The 22,411-nt window shown below is 38.2% G+C and overlaps 3 protein-coding genes across 5 annotated transcripts; 1 reads left to right on the forward strand and 2 right to left on the reverse strand.

Moving 5' to 3' along the window:
• Positions 1 to 188: 188 nt before the first annotated feature.
• On the reverse strand, positions 189 to 6,821 carry LOC115452357 (translation factor GUF1 homolog, mitochondrial). The gene is made up of 12 exons (XM_030180867.2): positions 6,654 to 6,821; positions 6,389 to 6,575; positions 5,835 to 5,957; positions 4,662 to 5,175; positions 4,418 to 4,488; positions 3,943 to 4,082; positions 3,228 to 3,359; positions 2,809 to 2,924; positions 1,854 to 2,086; positions 1,381 to 1,509; positions 617 to 700; positions 189 to 334 (listed from the first exon to the last, which is right to left on the reverse strand). Exons 1-12 carry the CDS (start codon positions 6,707 to 6,709, stop codon positions 206 to 208), a joined length of 1,914 nt encoding a protein of 637 aa, XP_030036727.1. The 5' UTR covers positions 6,710 to 6,821; the 3' UTR covers positions 189 to 205.
• A 1,293-nt stretch (positions 6,822 to 8,114) lies between these two features.
• On the forward strand, positions 8,115 to 12,607 carry LOC115452214 (asparagine synthetase [glutamine-hydrolyzing]). 3 transcript variants are annotated; one of them, XM_030180701.2, is made up of 3 exons: positions 8,128 to 8,278; positions 8,508 to 8,593; positions 8,807 to 12,607. In XM_030180701.2, exon 3 carries the CDS (start codon positions 8,813 to 8,815, stop codon positions 10,466 to 10,468), a length of 1,656 nt encoding a protein of 551 aa, XP_030036561.1. In that variant the 5' UTR covers positions 8,128 to 8,278; positions 8,508 to 8,593; positions 8,807 to 8,812; the 3' UTR covers positions 10,469 to 12,607. The 3 variants fall into 3 exon arrangements, with proteins under 3 accessions (XP_030036553.1, XP_030036561.1, XP_030036545.1); XM_030180685.2 differs by having other exon boundaries at positions 8,130 to 8,278; positions 8,508 to 8,671; XM_030180693.2 differs by lacking the exon at positions 8,508 to 8,593 and having other exon boundaries at positions 8,115 to 8,278.
• A 195-nt stretch (positions 12,608 to 12,802) lies between these two features.
• LOC115452195 (intraflagellar transport protein 140 homolog) lies at positions 12,803 to 22,401 on the reverse strand. Its single transcript, XM_030180665.2, has 11 exons — positions 21,826 to 22,401; positions 20,523 to 21,743; positions 18,891 to 20,447; positions 18,534 to 18,714; positions 18,135 to 18,313; positions 17,554 to 17,739; positions 16,992 to 17,234; positions 16,193 to 16,265; positions 15,629 to 15,721; positions 13,488 to 13,610; positions 12,803 to 13,072 (listed from the first exon to the last, which is right to left on the reverse strand). The coding sequence occupies exons 1-11, from the start codon at positions 21,970 to 21,972 to the stop codon at positions 12,978 to 12,980; spliced, it is 4,098 nt and encodes a 1,365-aa protein (XP_030036525.1). The 5' UTR covers positions 21,973 to 22,401; the 3' UTR covers positions 12,803 to 12,977.
• Between the last annotated feature and the right edge of the window lie 10 nt (positions 22,402 to 22,411).

Here is a 22,411-nt window from a genome sequence, read left to right on the forward strand (position 1 = left end):
TTATTAACTTTTTTAGTGGCTTCAAACTGAGTTAGTAAATAGAAAATGCTGAAAGGTGCATATTACAGTACATAGATAACGCAACGCGAGAAAAGTGTAAATAGTATTTTTGTCAGATATGATAGTTTACACAGGAGCCTTCGAAATATATAAATATTTCCTATACCTACTCAATAAATAATCAAACACTGAATTATGACACAGTTTATTGTTTTTTGAGTACGTCGATAAATGTATCTCGAGGTATTTTAATGTTGGCAACACTGCGCATTTTCTTCTTGCCCTCCGCTTGTTGTTTCAAAAGCTTTTTCCTTCTCGTCACATCTCCGCCGTACTGTAAATAAATGATATTTAAAAACAATACTTTTAATTTATAAATCCTTATTCAGTCATTAACACAATTTCGTTCATTACAAATGGCCTCAATAAATTCGATGTTAGATTATTTAAACATTACAATCTTAAAGAGTAAACTCACTACTTTATATTATTATCAAGAACATATTAGAGAATTACTAAAAAAACTGATTCAAATTTATACCATAAGTAATATGATATATAGACTGCATGTTTGCCTACACATTCTTAAGTTTAGTAAAAAAATTATCAAACTTACCAGTTTAGCCGTGACATCTTTTCTATAAGCTTTGATTGTTTCTCTAGCATATACTTTTCCACCGACCACAGCCTGTATTGCAACCTACAACAAAAATTTGCCATCCTAATTCTAATACTGCACAAGATACTGCATGAGATGAGAAGTTATTTGCTCGACGGTAACTGTTACATATGGACCATTAACAACTAGACAAAAGTAACTCTTAATTACAAGGAACTGTAGTGCATTGCACAGGTCTGATGTCATATTGGAACAATATCATCAATCAAACTCATAATGCTCTGTAATTCCATTGGCTACCATATCCTTAAATAAGAACATAGTGATAGACTTGCCTTTAGTTCTAGTACACACCCAAAAATATTTACAGATTACACATATACTGATAGTAGGTCTGTCATATGTGAGAGTCCGCTTGGGTAAGTACCACCGCAATGTCTATTTCTGTCGCTAAGCAGCAGTGTTCACTGTGTAGTCATTCTTGTGTTCCGATTTGAAGAACATTGTAGCTGATGTAAATACTGAACGTAAGACTTATCATGTCTTAGGATGGCGAATACCAACAATACTTTGTAATTTATGCTGTTGGATGTTGTTTATACTGTTTATGGATCGTATCGCTTACCATTAGGCGAACGGCAAGTTCGTCTCGGCATTCCAAGCATTTGTTTAAATACACCATTTGTCGCGGAATCGAACCCGTGGCCTTTCGATTCAGTACCAAACCACTGCCTTAATCAATATTAAATGTTACCGCATACCTGCACCATCTGACGCGGTATCATAGCTTTCAACTTCTCCGTGAGCCGCCTGGCGTTGTATTCCAACCGACTAGCATGCACGATCGTCGACAACTCGTCCACTAGCGACCCGTTCAGTAATATATCCATCTGAAATAAAGGTGAGTTTAGTAAAAATAAGGCAGGAAAATATTGATTTATAATAATTATATTAAGTCTGTTACTGGTCGCCTTTAGTCTCCTTTATCGATTACGTCTACCATGCTTACGTAACACAAGTTGACATGACGTTCTTATTACTTTCTTTGGCTGATCATTTAGCGCTTAGCACTCAGCCCTTATACAAAAAAATATAAAAGCTAGGTGTGCGATCAGTGAGGATGCAATCAAAACCCAGTTGCTAGTCTATTCCATTCGCCACTATATCATTGCCTACTAATACAACCAATATACAAAAACTACATAAAACTATAATATTACTAAGCACCACTCACCCTGACCAAAGGACTCGGATGAAACCCATTATCCTGATAATCGAAGCTGGCGAACCCTGAAGTTATACTCTTGAGAGTATCGTGGAAGTCGACCACCACCTCCGCGAGTGGTAGAACGAACTGCAGCATGGTCATCTGGTCGTCCACCGCGCTGGAGGGGAGCGGGGCGCCGCGCCGGTCGATGCACAGGGTCGTCACAGCGCCGATGAACTCCACTGGCGTTATTATTGTACCTGATAGGGTCAATGCTTTGGTTATACCGCTGTGGTAAACTCGACTGGTTCTGGCAATTACAGTGTAATTCAAACTCAAAATATAAAATTAATTTTATTCATATGCGTCTGACTGCCTCAGTGGCGTAGTTGTATTGCACGTCCGGTACAATAGCGCTCTGAGGTCCTGGGTTCAAATCCCGGGTCGGGCAAAGTGATATTTGGGTTTTTCTGCTCAGTATCGGCCCGGAATTTGTGCCCGATATGGCGATAGGCTCGTCCCCTATCACATCATGGGACGGAACATACTTGGCGAAAAGTGGGTGCCCTAGTTGCGCCTCTGCATACCCCTTCGGGGATAAAATGCGTGATGTTATGTATGTATGTATGTCTGAAGGACTAGTTTCCATGGTCAGGAATTAATAAAAAAAAAAAAAAATTAAACCACAAACATGAAGTTAACCAAGGAATTGTGTTACTACCAAAATATTGTTTTAAGATGTAAACCAACATAGCCTGTCTTGGAAACGTGAGTCATCAGAATGATATAGGAAATTACAAATTTTGTACATAAGAAAATATAAAATATCCTCACATCAGATATCACAGATATTGGATTTTTTGGTAAATAATAATCAATATTGGTTTAGTAGTTCCAGAAATTACGTGCTAGTAAGGAAAAAAATTGTCTCTTTATTTAAAATCAGATTTAATTTTTTTATTAAATAAAGAGACTGTCTTACCTAAAACAAATGGCTCGTAATATTCCTCTATATTGTTTGGATCCGGTAGTTGTAATGGATTTGTGATTAAAATTACGTCGGTTCTATACTGCTTTAACAGTTTCGCCCCTTTGATCCTAGAATGAAATAGAGGTCATTAAAAAATAATCATGTGTGAACATCATTCTAAGATGGGGAAAGTTTGAATAATGGCTATCTACATTCTAGAATTTAGACTGTCATATTGGAAGCTAGAAATGTACAATTAAGGCGGCACAACTTGAAACTCATTAATAGTTATTGGAACAATATTTTTGAATACACTACATTGAACTTGAAGTCTGTCTAGCGATAGACGGTAAGTACCTACCAACAGCACATCCTACTAGCTTACTGTATAGGCAATATTTTCTACGAAAAGTACAATTAGCAATACTTACTTAACTTTATAAGGCACGGAGGGCGCCGTGAGTATAGCCTCTGCTTTATGCTCCTGCAGTAATCTCTGCGTAAACACCTCTAAATGCAACAGTCCAAGGAAACCGATACGCCATCCTTGTCCTAAAGCGGGACTGGAAATATACAAATACTGTAAGAGTATAATCGTCCCTTGGAGAATATTGATAATAAAAAGTTTTATGGTCTAATTTGTGTTCAGCGTAATTCTGACCACACGGGTGTAAATGTGAGTAGACATATACAAATTTACACCTATTGTATAGTTGTAGAAAAATTACGACGTCATAATATGACACAACAATTTATGTTACAGTGTGCGTTTATGCGTGTGCGCATGTAGTGAGTCTGATATGCAGGGGGGTAGCTAGACTTGAACTTACTGCTAGGGCGGAAGTAAAAATATTACTAGATCTGATCTGGTCAATCGATTTTTTACTTTCTTGATTTGTGAACCTGAATGAGTCCGGTTAATACTTACGTAATTGTTGAAGTAATATAAAGAGTGTAACAAAATTCCTTTAAATCTTGAAACCCCTAGCTACGGCCCTGCCGATATGCATACATGCTTCGTCAGGAAGACGTTGCATTTATTTAACATTGGCTTTCATCCTATAAGTACATTAATTTGTGATTTACTATGTGCGTGCGCGTCTGTGCGTGCGCGTCTATGCGTGCGTACGAGCGTGCTTATCTTACCTAGAATCGGGTGAGACGGAGACGGCAGAATCGTTGAGCGCGAGTTTCCGAATAGCGTCGCTGACCATAGCGTGCTGCGATTGATCCGCGGGAAAAATCCCCGCATACACCATGTGCTTCACCGGAGGCATGCCTGTCACCTGAAATGGACATTTGAATTTTATTTATTTATTGTGAAGCCCTTTTTTAGTCGAAGCAATGTTTGATTTATATTCCATTTTTTTTTCATAATAATTATAATTTTTTCCATAGAAAACAAAAAGATTTAAAAAAAAAAGTATCTATGTTGCATTGCTTGTTTTTATTGTTATTAAGAATTTTATATACTTTTCTAAATAACATAATATATAAAATGGGCGCCGTAACTATAAGAGGAGAATAAATTGGATTTTTTGTGGTACGGGATTGGTAAAGGGGGTTGTGATAGCCATAAACAAAAATGGACATAAGTAGGGTGTATGGTCTTTAAACTCACCGCACCACTTTCCGCCAGCTCTTTGGATAGTAGTTGTTCCCCGACACCTCCACCGCCTTTAGGGCCGCACCCTAATAAAAATAATCAAAAAATAAAACCATTATTTATATAAAAGTAAACTATATCCAACACATACTTTTACCTGACAAAGTTTTCACAAGAAATTTACATAAACACATGGGTATTGAAATGGGTTCCAAAATAAAATATGTCTATGATGTTTATTTCTACCATAATAACTTACCTACCATTACGACTTGTCCAGCGACAGCCTCTTCTATTGCTTCCTCGTCAGGCCTCAGCAACGCTAAATGCCTCACAGTATTTACTTTGGAATCGGAACTCCATTTTACTGCCTGTCCCACTTGCACTCTCCCCGAATGTATATAAGCCAAGCATAGCACTCCTCTGTACTTGTCATGCCAGGTATCTATTATATGGGCTCTGAAATGCCCTTCGGATTCCACTGCTGGTGGTGGTATCCTTTCTATTACAGACTGAAGTAACTCGGGTACACCCCATCCTTTCTTTGCCGATATACTCAGTACAGAATTTTCATCTATATTAAAAACTTGTTTCAATTGCTTTTTAACTTTATCCGGATTGGCTCGGGGCAAGTCGACTTTATTTAGTGTTGGTATGATTACGAGATTATTCCTCTTGGCCAGATTGTGTACTGCTACTGTTTGAGCTTGAATTCCTTCATTAGCGTCTACCAGCATGATGACTCCTTGGCAAGCTGTCACACTCCGAACTACCTGCATTCACAGATACAAAATGTTTTACTATTAAACAGGAAAGTAATAATACCAACATTTTCGTTTCTCATATATTGTCTAACTACTGAGCATGGGCTCACTCTACGAAAGAAATTGAAAGTGGTTGGTTTAATATATTTTAATTTGTAATAACTAAGATCCCATTCAAAAAATAATTATATTGACTTTAATTTAGACGTTCTATAATGTTATTATGTGACCATGCATATTCACAAATACAGTAAATAATTCTTGTTGACAGCTTATCATACTTTTAATTGGGTACTTTAACATGAACATAGAATTGTTTGATTTCATAATACCTTAATTTGTATATGTATTATTAGCAAATAATATTAAAAGAATGTTGCATAAATTTGACTTTGTTATTGCATAAAACATAATCAATTCATATTTGAAATATGAGAATTCACAAGAGTGAGTATAGCAAAATTATTGTGCTATCCCTCTCGTATAATGCCAACAAATTCATGATAATGTCAAATTAGACATCTTTCTGTTTTTTTACGCTTGTTTCTAACATCACATTTCAAGACATATTATATTTATTTTGATGCCAATTTTAATTATTCTATCTATATTACATTTTTTATATTTAATAATAATTTTAATAAAAAAGAACAGTGAGCTTCCCATACCTCATTGGCAAAATCCACATGTCCAGGAGTATCAATAAGATTGAGGAGGTATGTCTCATTGTTATATGTATAATTTAATGAAGCAGTTACAGCCTTGACAGTGATGCCTCTTTCTCTTTCCACCTATAAATGAAAATGATCTCACTATATGAAATGTAAGTTAAAATAAGTAATTTGTCATTTATTAGAATCAGTAAGCCAATGGTATTACCCAAGTTGCTCCATTATATTTTAGGTTAATTTTGTAACTAAGTTCAGCTTTGTCTATCAATTGTATTACACACTATTATAACTTCAGTATGTAATTGATTATGTGTACAGTGGTATACAGATTACAGAATGAGTCAAAATTTAACATCACCCTAGATGTTATGTGCTGAAGATAGGTTTAAGAATGCTCAGTTTTGTTTTACACATACATCAGTCCTTTTACTTGTTTCAGGAGCAGACAGTGGTGTATTACACTCAAATTATTGCAGCAGTACGAAGTATTTTCACATAACATACGCAATAATTCACATAATATAAATTTCTTCTGTTTCCACATACTGTACCTGAAGTTGATCAAGAACTTGTGCCCGTTCAGCTCCCGGTTTTATAACTCCAGTGATTTCCAACAGTCGGTCCGCCAAAGTGCTCTTTCCGTGGTCTACATGCGCTACTATGCTAAAGTTCCGTATCCTTCTCACATCTATTTCTTTTTTTGAGGCATCTGAACTACTTTGCCGTCTTATTACATATCTACAAGAAACAAACACGATAATTATTTTAGGTTAACAATCAATAATGATTAATGATCATTCTCTATTTATTAAATACCTGTAATATATCTTTGTCGGATTGACAGCGAATAAATGTTTAACTAATCGAACCATAACTTATGTTATTATTACGCATAAAAAATAAGAATTTAATAAATAAACATATTTAAAGATCCGGATACTAATACAATTCAATTATGTCAAGAAACTTATTTGACGTTTCACAAAACGTCAATAATCAGCTGATTATCATTTTTTTTTAAGAATTATCTACATAAAGAATATAAAATAAACGCAGATCGAAATGCCGCACAGCGGCGAACCTAATTGTAATCATTTAGGTGCCCAAAATAATCCTAAGACTCGGTTGAATTATTTTTTTCAAATATATTTATCTAAATTGTAAAATAATTTTCAAAATCCACGAAATAAATAAGTTATAAAACTTTGAAATTTAGTGGAAGAGGTAACTGAAGCATAATGTTACATCACCTAGTGTCACCGACAATTAGGCTGCGTACATAAAGGAGGAATAACGCGATAACTCCAACAATCCTCCACCACCCACCCTCTTCCCATTTTTACTCACAACAGTATTTCAAATACGAATAACTAAGTAAGTACTTTATTTTGATGCTAATTACACAGAAAAAATGATTTTCATATATCTTTCTATTACATCTATCCATACCAAGGAACATCCATACTTCTATACAATATAAAAATCTGTAGAGTTTGTTTGTTTGCTTGAACGCACTAATGTCTGGAGCTACTGGTTTGAATTGAAAAACACATTTAGTATGCTATTGCCCATTTATTAGGGAAGGCTAACGGTTATATAACATTACGCTATGACTAATAGGAGCGGAGCATCAATGCAAAATGACAATTGTTGCAAAAACGGGAAAAATTATTCCGTCCTGAGCAAACGCTAGTATAAAATAATTGTACGTTATCAAACATAGGAAACTACTCTATTATACCCCTTAATTATATATGAATTTGTAAAAAAACATATTTTCTTTTATTTTCTAGAGTTATTGATACATAAACTATCATTTTACTTGTATTAAAACATCGGAATAGGCAGGCAATTAATATCACAAAAAATGTGGCAAGCGCCTATATTGGCAAAAAGTACTAACTATAGTCGCATATTTAATAATTTCGTAAGTACGAAAAGCTAATATAGTGCAATTATAAGTGTGGATGATGAAATATCAAAGACCAATTTCTCATTCATAAGTACTACACCTAGTGTTACCAGCAGTGGAAATTTCGTATAGTAATAGGGATAGATGTCGACATAGTAGTATCGTCGCAAAAATATTATAAATATGTAAATAATAAGTTTATAATAATTAAATCTTAAATAATTCTGCATTAATAACAATTTTGAAATGTTTAATAAAGTACAGTATCCCAATAATTACTAATATCAATAATTTAAAAAGGAAATATTTTTAATACTATGGTATTCACAAATGGCTATAGTATATAATATGTCTCATTATTGATACGCAGCCTAGTCTTACACAGTATGATACTTACCACAGTTACTTACTTTATGCAACGTAGCCACATCCACAATTTGTTTATTTTTCAACGTGTTCATATCTATATTTACTAATATTTGAAATACTGATTGATGAAAACTACTTTTTTCTATTGTCTTCATAGCAAGTAAGTAAGCGCATTATAATATTATAAGCTATACGTATTGATAAATAGTGCTAACCCTATAATACTCGTTCAATTGCTGTGTAAGTAATTATTTTAGTAATTTAATTCTAAAACCATGTCCCAAGGTTAAAAACACCATATTTTGCTTAGAAGACTGTATTTTATAATAATTATTATAGCGAGTTTAAAGCATTATTTAAAAATTATTACTAATTTCAACCATTCATAGGGTAAACGAGTGCTAATGCACCTGCTGCACTATTGCAATGCAAAGTGCATGGTGCATTCGTGTATCTACGCTCTTATAAGTGACAGGTGCGTTTCGTTACTACATGTGGACTGTGGAAAACCCATTACGATATTGAGATATAATCGAATTTGAATTTATAAAAGGTAATAAAGGTTTTTGTGTGTAACTAACTGTTTTTTAAAGCATGACGGACGTACAGAAATATAATAAGAAGTTCTAAATCCTTAATTAGTAACGCTTCATTATTCTGTGTGTAATATGAGCGTTGAACATTGCAGGTTAACATGTGCGGTATCTGGGCAACGTTTGGAGTGGACGGAGTTCTAAGTTTCACATATGTGAAATGTTTTTCAAAGATCCGCCACCGCGGGCCGGACGCGTGGCGAATCGAGCAGGACGCCCGCGAGCCGCTCATCATCCTCGGCTTCCAGCGGCTGTCCATCGTGGACGGGCTGCACGGCATGCAGCCCATGCGCTTACACTGCTACCCGCGCACAACACTCATCTGCAACGGTGAGATCTACAACTGCAAGAGACTTCAGGAGCAGCACGACTTCCCGTACGAAACTAAATGTGATGTAGAAGCCATCATTCATATGTGTCATCGGTTTGGTATTGAGGAAACTGTGAAGAATCTCGACGGCGTGTTCGCGTTCTGCCTCGTTGATGGTGAGAAAAGGAAAGTGTATGTAGCCCGTGACCCATATGGTGTTCGGCCTCTGTTTATATTCCAAGATACAGAGGCACAAGTGATGGGCCTGTGCTCTGAAGGTAAAGGTCTGATGGGTATGAAACAAAACGGCGGTGAAAACTCCACATTAGGACAGTTCCCCCCAGGTCATTTCCAAGTATATTCTATATTGGAGAATGGTAAGGTAAAACTTGATTATACTAAACAATATTTCACTCCAGGAAAACCTCCACAATTTGTACCTTTTGTTCCGGAAGATAAGCTGGCTAAAATGGACTTGAATGAAAAAATTGCTCACCTTTTAGAGGCTGCGTGCCGTAAACGTCTCATGTCAGATCGTAGGATTGGATGCCTATTGAGTGGGGGCTTAGATTCGTCACTGATTACTGCTTTAGTAGTCAAACTTGCCAAAGAATGCAACTTACCTTATAAAATACAAACATTTGCCATCGGCATGGGGGATTCCCCTGATCTGATTGCTGCTCGGGCCGTAGCAGACTACCTTGGCACTGAGCACCATGAAGTTAAATTTGATGAAAATGATGTCAGAGAATCATTGGACAATGTGATTTATCATTTAGAATCATTTGATATTACCACAATTCGAGCAAGTTTAGGCATGTACCTATTATCCAAGTACATAAAAGAAAACACAGATACCACGGTGGTATTTAGCGGGGAGGGGGCTGATGAGGTGGCACAGGGATATATCTACTTCAGAGATGCACCATCTGAGACTGCAGCTCACAAGGAGAGTATACGGTTGCTCTCAGACATATACATGTATGATGGGTTACGAGCAGACCGAACCACAAGTGCCTTCAGCTTGGAGCTTCGAGTGCCATTCCTAGACATTCAGTTCACTCATCATTATCTCTCCATAGACCCGAAATTACGCCAACCTCAAAATGGTGTAGAAAAGCATTTGCTACGTAACAGCTTTGCCAAAAGTGGGCTGTTGCCAGACTCAATTTTGTGGAGACATAAGGAGGCATTTAGTGATGGTGTTGCATCACTAAAGAAATCGTTGTTTACAACTATTGGAGAAGTTATAGCAGAGAGGTCGATTGATGAGGATGCACAGTACCCAGGAGTCCAACCCAAAACCACCGAGGCCAAATATTACCGCTCCATATTTGAAAAGTCTTTTCCACGCCAACATAACTTCATACCATATTACTGGATGCCAAAGTGGGTACAAGTTTCAGATCCATCAGCCAGGTTTATAACACATTATGCAGCAAAATAAAACAAAATTCCAAATTTCACTTGAGAAAAATTACAGTTAACCTTTGTGCCTCTTAAATAGCAAAATATACCAATTTATATTGCCGGCTTCCAAGCTAAGAAAGACAAGATATCCACATGAATCTCATTCAGATCAGGCAACTGTAAGGTTCCTAATTGACATAGATCTTGATTCATGACATGATGCAGAATGAGTATTAGGATTCCTAAATTAGTATTAAATAATATTTATTGATCATTCATTAATTCTCACAAAATCGACACATACATATCTAACACAATACCATGATATGAGACAATTGTTTATCCTCAGTATATGACATGAACATTATTATTGGACGAATACATCGGTTAATAATAAATACCCCCTGGTCCCTGATCAGTAATAATTATGTTTTGCCATTGCGCAAAACAGGTGTGCGCCCAGATCATGTGTGTATAACAAGCGATAGTCACGCGTAGCATAATTTATTCAGTTGAAACGCGCGATAGCATAGCTATAGCTTCAATGGGGTCTTTCCCCTAGAACTTCGAGCAGACTGATTCAGATTACGGAGACTAAATTCGATGATGTATTAAGTTCTTAACCTGCAGGTTTATAAAATTCAATTACTTTCTGGATTGTGCTGTTTTTTTTTTAAATTTCTAACTGTTATTTGATTTTTTATATTAGTGTCTGCATTCTAAAACAAGGACATAAGGTGGAGTTAGACTTTTTCGTTGCCATGCCATCAGAGGCTGATGATACTCTGTATCAATTGTATCCATTAAACAACTGACGCCTTAAATAATTGGCCAGATTTGGTTATGAATTGCTTCGCAATAACCACCACTACAGACTGGCGGAAAACTGGTCAACCATGTTAGAAAATATTTCTATCAATGATTGCTAATGATTGTGAAATACTTACTTTATATAATACAAATATAGTAAGATTGTATTTAAAATAGAATGCAAGAGCCAAAAACAATTGTATTTTTGGCATCAGTGGTAACACGAAGCTATTTGTGAATTTTCAACATATTCTTAGTAATATGTGAACTTAGCTGTCTTAGTTGTGTGGGCTGTAAAATGTAATATGTTTTGTTGATGTTCAAATAAATAAAATTTAACTGCCCAGTGAGCTGTACCAGTTGCAAACATCATACCGGCCGTAAAGATTGGTGACAATTGTACACAAACAACCGTTTGGTCTTAGGATTCTTTAGGAAAATGTTTGCATTTCAATATTTATCTTATAAGCTACATTTCTAATATATAAGTTTGTTTTTGTTTGCTTTATTGTTCTAAATTATTCTGTTTTACTAACAATATTTAATCTCTTATGTCAACGATATTACTTACGTGTGTATAAAATATTTATTAACAAAATACAACCGGCAATAATTAAAAGTATTACTTCAAAAATAGCGAGTTCATGGAACTGTATATTTATAATGTTGCTTTTGTTGAAATGTTAACTTTGGAAGTATTTTTATTATTGTTATGCGATTAAAGGAATACGATACGTCTCGCGTCGCGCGACGAACGCATGCGCATGTGAAAGATCCTTGATGTTATACCAAAAAGGACTTTTTATTAGATATAATAATTACATCGTTAATCATATTTAGCGATGTGCTTTGTTACTCGAATAGTATTTATATTTCCCGCCTCAATTTCTATATACATACTGGTTCAGGAAAACAGGTTTTGTGATCTCAAAGCTCAACAAATCTCAGCCGTATTCCAATATACTCAAAAGTGTTTTAAAATTATGTTATTTTTGTTTGTTAATGGTTGCGTTTTTGGTTATGGGTTTTTGGTAATATAGTTATTAGACTTGGAGAAGAGTAATGCGTGAGTATCACAAAAAATTATAACAATGTCAGATTTATATATTTTTAATACCAGTTGAAAATAGCATGTATTAACATTTGCGTATACATCCTTCCCAAAACTCAGTCGCTAATGGTGAAATTTTCTTGTTTCGTAGATGTGTCCTTGCAGTATGTCTCAAAAGTGGCAATATGATATTTTTACCTACCAAATAGACATTTTATTGTCGTTTTTATTCTAAAATCAATCTACACTACTTTGCTTGTACTACACTTATGTATACCTTATTGACATTTTTCGAAATAAATTTGAGTTTGAATATTTTTTGTTTGTATGTACCTACTTTTAAAACTCCTTTTGAATAAATAAAATAAAAAAATATTAAACCAGACTAGATTCTCACAATCGTACATCTTAAAAGATTTGAAATCCGAATAGAAATATCTATAAAATTGTGCGAAATAAGTTTTCTTTACTTACCTGTTTTATTTTTTGTAATTTTATTTCTATACCGTGTTCTATAGGGAAAGAACTAAATATAATGAAATGGTCCTATTCCAATGGATTTTTACATCTAGCATCCAGGTCTAATTACTTAAGTAACAACTTAAGAAACAATATTTTTATTCAATTAATTTTATTTACTTATAAATTACATGGACGGAATAATAAACAAATTATTGTTATTCATTCACATTTCTTCTTCTATACTTTGATCTGGAGATTCCGTACTTCCCACCTCATCGCTGACTTGTTGATGCAATTCTTTCAATTGCTGTTCGAAACCTGCACATTATAAAGAAAATGATAAATACAGAGGGCCTCATAGTGTATCATAATAAATCTGTCACATACGCACGAATGTACCACATATATCGATTATTTTTATATTTCAGTCGCTAATCCATCACTTTTTGATCCAAAGATCAACGTCGAATAAAATACGTCGTTCGTTTAAGTCATAATTTAATAATTACTAGTCGTACAGTGGCCGAAATTCGACCGTCAAATCTTAAATTTGTAACTCATGTTATTTACAGATACTTACCTAAATTTTATATTTTTTCCCCTTCATATAAACTTTAACTATGCCAAATTTCATACTTCGCCCGCATTATTTTCGTAAAAAGGGTATAAGGTTTTTTTTCGCACGTATTAATATATGTATAGATAACATTATGTTAAGTGGGTAGACACTTACGCGGAGCCTCGACGTGGCTGTGTGCGTGGTGCAGCAACGTCTTTAGCACCTTCTCCTCCGAAATGAGGCCGACACGACCGGACGCGTTTATAGCCTTCAGCAATTGGTTGCCGCCAATTACACCTATGGATAAGTGATATGTACGCGAACAATTATAAAAACGTTTACTTTTATCTACCCTCGAGCTGCGACTCAAACATCTTTACCCGAGCGTCAACCAGTAATACTTAAAGTGACCGTGAACCTGACCGGCTGTTTTACTCGCGTCACCGACACTACAATAAGTTATTATACATATACTTAATGTAAACATGGTGAGGAAACCTGCTAACTTGAGAAGCTCTTTATAAGAATTTTGAAGGTATGTTAGGTCTGCCAATTTGCATTGGGCCAGTGTGGTGGACGAAGGCCTTATCCCTCTCAGTAGTAGAGTAGGTTCAGCCCAGCAGAGGGACATGTTTTAATATAGGGCTAATAATATGTATAATAGCTTTTGACCTTGGCTCCGGCCGCTATTTACCTACAAACAAACTCACAGTTTCCTCTTTACTATATTATTACAACTAGAAAGCCTACATACACCCTGTTAGTAGTTGGTATTTATATTACGCGTCCACGTCTATATTACCTACAAATTTTATAATTGCGTAAGTTTCTGAAGATGTATAGATATTTGTTAAAAATAAACGCAGAACTCGCTGAGGACACAAAATTTGGCTGAAAGACAGACTATGTCACGGATCAATACGTATAATATAAGCTACTTTCGATCCTTGAAACATAAACAGTGGGATATCTACACCGAGAAAAATATACATGCAGGTGAAGCAGCCCCGGATCTTGATTTTTTTCAAGGTGGGGCAAAACTTGGTAAATGCCGCGCCCATCCATCTATATTTTTACCTTTGTCATCATCATTATTTCGGGCCCCGCAGAAAATAATAAAGTTTCATTAATGATAATTGATGAGTTGGGTATTCGTCTGCGAAGTTTGAATTTGCCGCCCTCTGACTTCGCCGCCCGGGGCATGGGCTCCGGCTTGCCCCCCTTCTAGATCCGAAGCTGAGGTGAAGCCATGAGAAAAACCTAGTCGAAAAAACAGCTACGTTTGATACAGAAACCCGAGATTACAGGAAACCCCGAGATAATAGTAAAAGCGGTAACAAAATACGTGATGACCCTACGACGCTCAGCGATAACCTGGCTAAAGATACGCACGACGTTAGTCACCCGCGCTAATTCCACTGCATTATCCTTGTAGGAAAGTACGCTATTTTATACATACCAAATCGCCACTGTGTCAATGTGTTTGTAGAGACTTGAAATTTAAGAGTACATTGTTTTAAAATTTTCTATAAATAATTGTGTCGGAATGAATATAACATACTTACCTAATTTCTTGGAATAACAAAATATTCATAAATGACTGAAGTTTCTGAGGTGACGTATGAAAATAAAACGTCACAACCTTTTTTGAAGTCAGTAAAAATCGGATACGGCGATTTAAATTATGAAAAAAATATCTGGTCAGACACTATGGAAGCAAAGATGCGACAGGTCCGTGCTACTCTAACAGCTACGCGAACGATATAACTGATAAAAAATGCATTGGCTACGATGATATCAATGCGCCTCAAGGATGAATTAAGAAAATGAGAGCAAATTTAGTGCTGGATACAAGAGCTTCTGAACATTTATTTTTCTAAAACTATAGAATAGTTGCTGCACTTGATAATAATTTTCGATATAATCAAGGGCCTACGCCCTTGATTATACCTTGGTAGCTACCTACCAATATATCAGCCGTATCAGTGATACGTGGCCCTCAAGCTTTAGGGCCCCTCTTTGCCTGCCTTGAAGTGCCCCTAAAAAATTTTGAAGTAGGGCCCATCTGTGGTAGGTAGTCACTAGTATATACATACATTAAACTATGCAGGCGCCTAAAAGTTCGCACTGCCCTGGAGGGCCCCTAACAAATTTTAATATAGGGCCCCTCTGTGGCAAGCGACTCTACTGGATATAATCAATATTCTTTTTCACATATTGCGTCCCATTACCCAATTTTAAGGTATTGCTTGTTACCTTTTAGCAAATACACGCGAACTATGACGTGTGATATGGAACATGCGTTTAGCCCTTACCGGTGTTTATTTCGCCAGACTCTAGAGTTTTCTTCATATCCAAAAACCGTTTCACCAGAGTGCTTTGTTCTTGTAACGCTCTCATTTGGATACCTGCAATTTGTAGAAAAGGTTATTGTATTTATAGAAATTATCAGGAAATATCTCGATAGTAATATTTTCTTTTTATACTGGGCACGGTAAAGTAACCCCACTACACAATAGAATGCCAACTGACAAGAGATGATTACCTCTCGACAGTTGACACAATTATGCCGGCCTTTTGGAACCGGTTATACACAGGCTGATCCCGAAACGCGACACACTTACGTGGGCCATGTGGTGGGTTTCAACACTTGGTGTATAATGGTTGCTATTCGAGCGGATATAAAATACATCCTACCACCAGCAGGGAAAAATAAAAATATTAAAATGAATGGTCTTTAAAATGAGACCGCGTACTTATTTACTCAGTTTTTATAAATTTGATACAAAAAAATAAGACCCACAAATTATTGATAATAATCGACCTGCATATTATTAAGATAGCATCTTGCTTATATTTAAGTTTTAAAAACATCTTACTTGTATCCGTATCTGACACTTTCGCCAAACACTTAAGAGCTTCTTTCAGTGATTCCAGGGCCTTTTCGTAATTCTGAAATTGCATGAGTTTTGTTTTAAAATAGTTTAATTGCTCAATACGTTCATAATTTTTAAAATTACATAGTCCTACAAATTTAGGGACTGAGAGAACCCCTCAAATATCTTCTTTACTCTGTAGGTGATAAATCTAAAAAATGTATCAGATTAAAACACTTATAAGCATCATTAATTACTGTGCGTTAAGTTCTCGTTCGTCTTAGCACAGTAAACCATGTTCTATTTTTTTTCGAGATTTGCCTTTATCACCGGTGGTATCTTGCGAACGGTGTACAAGCGATCCCCCGGTTTAACAATCACGGCAGTCCCTGTGAGGATTTGGTGGTCCCTACCGTTATCACCGAGGGTGCCAGCGGACGATACGCTGGCCAAAGCTATCCGGTCACAGGGCCCGGGAAGAAGAAGGGAGGGGATAGAGGGAAGGAAGAGAAAAGGAAGGAGAAGGAGACGGAGCTTTCTTAGGATAGTTGGAAGGGAGAGGGAGGGGAAATGTTCGCGAACCCTTATGTGTATTTAGGCCTCAATGTGTATTTAGTAACCATGATGTATACACACTGAACTGTTTGCCTAGGGTCGCGGTAAATTTGCCCCCATGCATGGGCGTGCATTTGGTGCATAAGAATTGTCTCGGGGGGAGGGTGGAGGGAGGAAGGGGTAAATCAGATTTGACTTGAAGCTCCAATAGTTAACTATTACTAGTGCAAGTTTTTTCTCTATGTACCTCGTACTCTTCGATCTCGTGGTTGGCGCAGTCGGCGTGGAAGGCGGCGAGCTTGTCGTATGCGCCGGCGCGCGTGTAGAAGGCGCGCACGTGCCGCGCCAGGTCAGGGCGCGTGCGCCACGGGCCGCGCCGGCGCAGGTACTCCGCCGCCAGCAGCTGCGCGCCGCGGTCGCGCGTAGCCGCCGCAAACACCGCTATGCGGTCCGCGTCGCCCGACCGCATCAGCCAACGCATCGCGCCCGCCTGCGGCATAGTCCATGCAGCCATCGTCACTCATACCCAGTCTACTGCTCCCCCGAACCCTTCTAGATCAACAACTTCGAGTTTTGTCCTACAAGCTGTTTAGATCAACTAAGGTTTTACAGTCAACCGCATAATTTAAATTAACTCCGCTCCTCACATTGCAAAGAGTTTCCGCCGTACAAAATTTGACTCGTTCTAAGCATCAACTTTCCAACCTCCTTCACCACAGTTTACACATATTGTCACTATTCCCAAGTGATAATAAATATATCTTAATGTTACGATGGACACAAGTAACGTGTCGAAGTCCACTGGTTACCTTGTCTCCGGCCTGCGCGAGTCTCTTGGCGGCCTGGTGGTAGAGTCCCCTGGCGCCGAGCACGTCGGCGAGGCGCCGCAGCAGCGCGTCTCGTCCGCGCGCCCCGGCCGGCGCCGCCAGACGCTCGCCCAACGCCTCTGATAGCGGCGCCGAACTCTGCTCCACTATGTCTAGTGCTTCTTCGTACTGTGAACAAGCAATGTTTGTGGTGGGACGTATTTCAACGGCAAAGTAACCCCACTGCACCTGATGGTATGAAAAATGAGGTCCACATATAGTGCCGGCTGTCGAGAGAAAATTAACCCTTGCCGGGCGACATAGTTATGTCGACCGACTTGGACAACGATTCAACAAATTAAAAAAACCTTATGTCTCTTAAAAACAGTTCCTTACTTTAAACCAGTCATCTGGCTGCTGGAAGATTTCTTATCGATTCATAATCGATCGCCGTCGTCCGATTATATCTAAATCGATTATTACCGTAATCGTTCAGCCAAAGCAACTAATCAGCTTAGATCGATCATTACCGATTTCTATCAGTCTGTAACGTTAGGTCTATCGTTATTGTAATTTCTACTCACTTTTCCAGCAGTAGCTAACAGCGCCGCCGCATGTGAATGATGGTTGGCGTTCCTCAGATGGACGGCGAGGGCATGCGCCATTTCTGGGTCCACCTTGTCGCCCAGCGTCTCCACGGCTGTTATTATTGCGTTTGTGTCTCCAGATTCAAGCGCTAGTTTGAGTGCCATGTGGACCTTTCCTGAAATTATCATTTTTCATTATGAATTTATGTATTGTTTATGGGGTAACTGGTAAGTGGTAAATAGTAATTCTCGTACGCTCCCAGCTTTTCGTTACGATACTATTGGTTATAGAATTACGTTTAGGTACGACATTTGTCTCTAATCTAATTCTAATCAAGTGCGGTTCACTTTCAACGCTCAAGGTTCGTGGTTCAGTCTAAAAATAGTCATCATTACCAGCTTTCTGGTACAGTGTGATGGCGTCTTGTATCTGTCCAGCGTGTTCTAGCACGTTGGCGGCGTGCAGCGCGTGGTGCGAGTGTGGCGCGGCGAGGGCCACGCGTCGCAGCAGACTCCAAGCGCTCGCCTCCGAGCACACGCGAATCGCAGACGACACCGCGCCGCAACGCATGTACATCTATAACAAAACACCACTCACTGCAACTACTCCGAAGGAAGCGGAGTTACATTTAATGTGTCTATAGTTCCTTTGAATTTAAATGTCATGGGATAATAAGCCTAATTTTGTATGTAATAACTAATAAACATGGTTCCTACAATTTTATAATCTTCTTGAAAGACGTTAAAGTATACCTTGACAGCCGCCTCCGTTTTGTCTGGTTGCATCTCCAAGTATCTCGCCATTTGATACATGGAGGATCGATTCTTCTGGCACACCTTCTCCGTCTCTTCGATCCTCTCCATATGGCAGAGGAGTCGCGTCTGCTCACCATAATCAGTCGCTCGGGCGTACGCTTCCAGCGCGCCGTCTAGGTCCCCTATACTCTCCAGATAGTGTCCCCACCAAGTTATGAGGTTCGGATCGTTGGAGTTAGCCACATATTGGGCCAGGGCTTGGGCTTGGCCCTGTGCTATCAACATTCGCGGCACATGAGGTACCAGGGTGCCAGCGCTTTCGAAAAGTTTCAATGAAGCCGCTGTGTCTCCGTTCGCCCAAGTCATTTTAGCCAGTTTGTGCTGTGCGCTTTTAATTAACAAGATGTTTTCGCCCTCCTTACTGCCTTCAGTTATTTTCTTCAACCCGCCTTCCTTTGCTGATATAAGACGCAGTACTAAATCTGGCCTTTGAGCCTCGTTGAACAATTTTTCTGCTTCGTCCGTCATGCCCAGGTTGATCGCGAGCACACCGACTTTGCAGGTGTCGTTCATTTCATCGTTGCTCATTATTTTCCGCAGCATAAGAGCCCCTTTCAAATCTCCCATCTTACTCAAGCAGATAGCCCCAACGTCAGGGCGTCGTAGCGACACGCACATTTTCGCCAAGCTGTTCCATATTATGGTGCTATTGCCACCCGATATGTTAGAGCCTACTACAACTGCTTTTTCTAAATTCTCAGTTGTCATGTAATAGAGGAAATCCAATACTTGTCGCACGCTACCTGTGTCATAGTCAGTAATGTCTTCAAATTCACGCATTAAAATCTTTTTAATGGATTGTTGCGCCATTGTAACTACGTACGGAGCGTACAACGTGCACAGCATAAAATCCATTGAAAAATATTCTTCCGATTGACACCAATTTTTGTATTCGAATAGTTTGCCTTCGTGACAGAAAAATAAATGAATTTGATCAAAATCCGCAGATCTCATGTGCACAGCAACTATTCTGGGATCGTTGCAATCCCACAGGATTGCAATGGGAACGCTTTGGTATGGGGGAGTAGAATTTTCGGCGAGCAGTTTAGTCGTGATGACGTCATTAGCTACATCCCACAGGTAAAGCCTGGGGTCGGGAGCGAGGCCAGCGTTTGCGATACTCAAGCAAATGTAACGACCAGCACAATTAACTGAAGCTCTCATTACCTCACCAAAGTCCTCTATCAACTGATAGCAATTTTTTGGGGGATATGGCATCCTCAGACCTTTCTTTGTGATTTCGGCTAATTTGAGGGTACCATCCATAGTTGTGATGACAACGAATTTATGGGTATTCGTCACGCCAATGGGCTCTCCCTCGCCTTCGATGCTTGGCAAGATTCCTAAACTGGTCCCAGTAATGGAATAGCACTCAATGTGAGGGTGGGTGACTCCTACAAGGAGATCATTGTGTATGATTAACACATCCGTTTTCCACGAAAAAGTACGAAGAAACGTGAATTTAACTTCATTATCTTTGCTGCACATCCAAATCTGTGAAACAAAGTAAGTTCCAATAAATTTGTATGCAAACTTAAAAAAATAAAAAATAAAAACGTTTTTTAGTACCTGCACATCCTTACCATCTCCAATGGCTACATACTGGTCTTTAAAAGCAAAAGCTCGAATTGTGATTGTAGAGTTAATACTAGATGTGACATCAGTTTTTTGGGTTATCACTATTTCATTGGCAGATTTTTGCACCATGGATACTTTTGGTGAGTATCCCCAGCACACAGGTTGCTCCCTGAGCACATACACACTTGTTATGCAATTAACATGGAGTAACGGATTCATGAGACCTTCAGAGCCCCAACTGACTTCCTTAACAGTGCCCTTGACTGAAGTACTGCTTATCAACTTCCAATTATTTCTATGGTCTCTTCTCCAAAGATATAAATTACCCTGGGCAGTTCCACAGCATAATGTATCACTTAAATTGCAGTAACTGATACTTGTAAATATATCTTCAGGAGCTATCACTTCTTGTTCATTAGGCAGTACATCATTGTCACCTGTATCACTATCCCACACTCTGATAACATTATCCCCAGTTATTATAGCAACATAAAAGTTTCCTGCCAGTACTAAACATTGACCGTTCCTTGCAGCCATTCGTACATGAGTGTCTGTAGTTAAGGATCCATCATCAGAAGTCATAAACCTAGTCAGACTTAAGGCACCTCCGGACTCCCAAGCCACAAGAAGGTAAATATTGCTAATTATCCCCATAAACACAATATTCCCTGGTGCATTGAGGACCTCTGAGCAAGCACCAGAGTGGTCAATGTAGAGGATAATTCCATTGTCTTGTGACGCATAGCAGCAATGGTTGTCAGGCTGAGAGCTCTCTCTAACCCGGGCTGTGGTCCGAGGTCTCCAAGCAGCAAGAGCATCAAGTGCATTTTCATCACCTGCAACTGCTGCACGTGCCAGACCTCTGATTGAAGATTCTGTATTAGGCCTAGGGGTGCAAAATGTTATGTGAGTGATAACATCACCCAGTTGATGATGGAAAGATGTTAATGGTGCTCCTGAGCTCGACTGCCAGCCTGAGAGAGAGCCAGCAGCGTCAGTGGCCAGCAATCTTCCTCCTCCGTGACTGAAAGCAACTGTGGTCAATGCTGCATTATGAGGTGCTTCTAAACGGGCCCAGGAGTATTCCAGCCAGATGTAAAGCTCGCCACCGTCCCATCCCACCACCAGTAATCGTCTGGTGGGGTGCCAGGCTAGAGCTGTCACTTGATTTGATAAAAGTATAGGCCATTCGCAGCCTTCCAAAGGAAAACCCTGAAACGTAATTATAATAATATACCATAACAGTAATGTCGTGAGCCGCTATCTTAGGTGTATAAGAATCTATCAGACTTACATTCTCTTGAAATATTGTTACAAATCCCCCTTTCTCTTGATTGTATGACCCAATAGCAAGTAGTGGTAGTGATGGGTGCCATGAACCAACAGTTGAAACTACATTTCCATCAGTAAAAGTAAGTTTAGTGTCAATATACAATGTCATCGTTTCACATTACTTTTAAACAAGTTACAATTTTTTCTTATTTTCAATAGAATAAGTTTTGACTTCTGAAACAATTTAATTTTTATTTACATATCCGGTTGCTAGGATACTAGTGTTGCTATTGTAAATAAACTAAAGAGTAATTTAAATTTAAAGAAATACAAATCTATAATATAAATATAAAAATGAACTCTATTTCCCTTGATTATCGCGTCACACGTGAACGGAGGGAAGAATTTCTTTCTTTTTTTGTTGTGTTAATTATTGTCAGAAGAACGTTCTTATAAAAAAACAAAAAAGTGAAGCGGAACATTAAAAGGTGGTATTTTTATCCTTGCAACATGGCAATTTTCTTCTTCTTCTTCTTTGATTACTGGCGACGAGCTTGATTATGAAGCTATTCCGCCAATGTCACGTTGTTATGGCAATTTTCGATTTA

The sequence above is a fragment of the Manduca sexta genome, chromosome 12 (genome assembly GCF_014839805.1).
Source record: "Manduca sexta isolate Smith_Timp_Sample1 chromosome 12, JHU_Msex_v1.0, whole genome shotgun sequence".
Lineage (NCBI taxonomy): Eukaryota > Metazoa > Arthropoda > Insecta > Lepidoptera > Sphingidae > Manduca > Manduca sexta.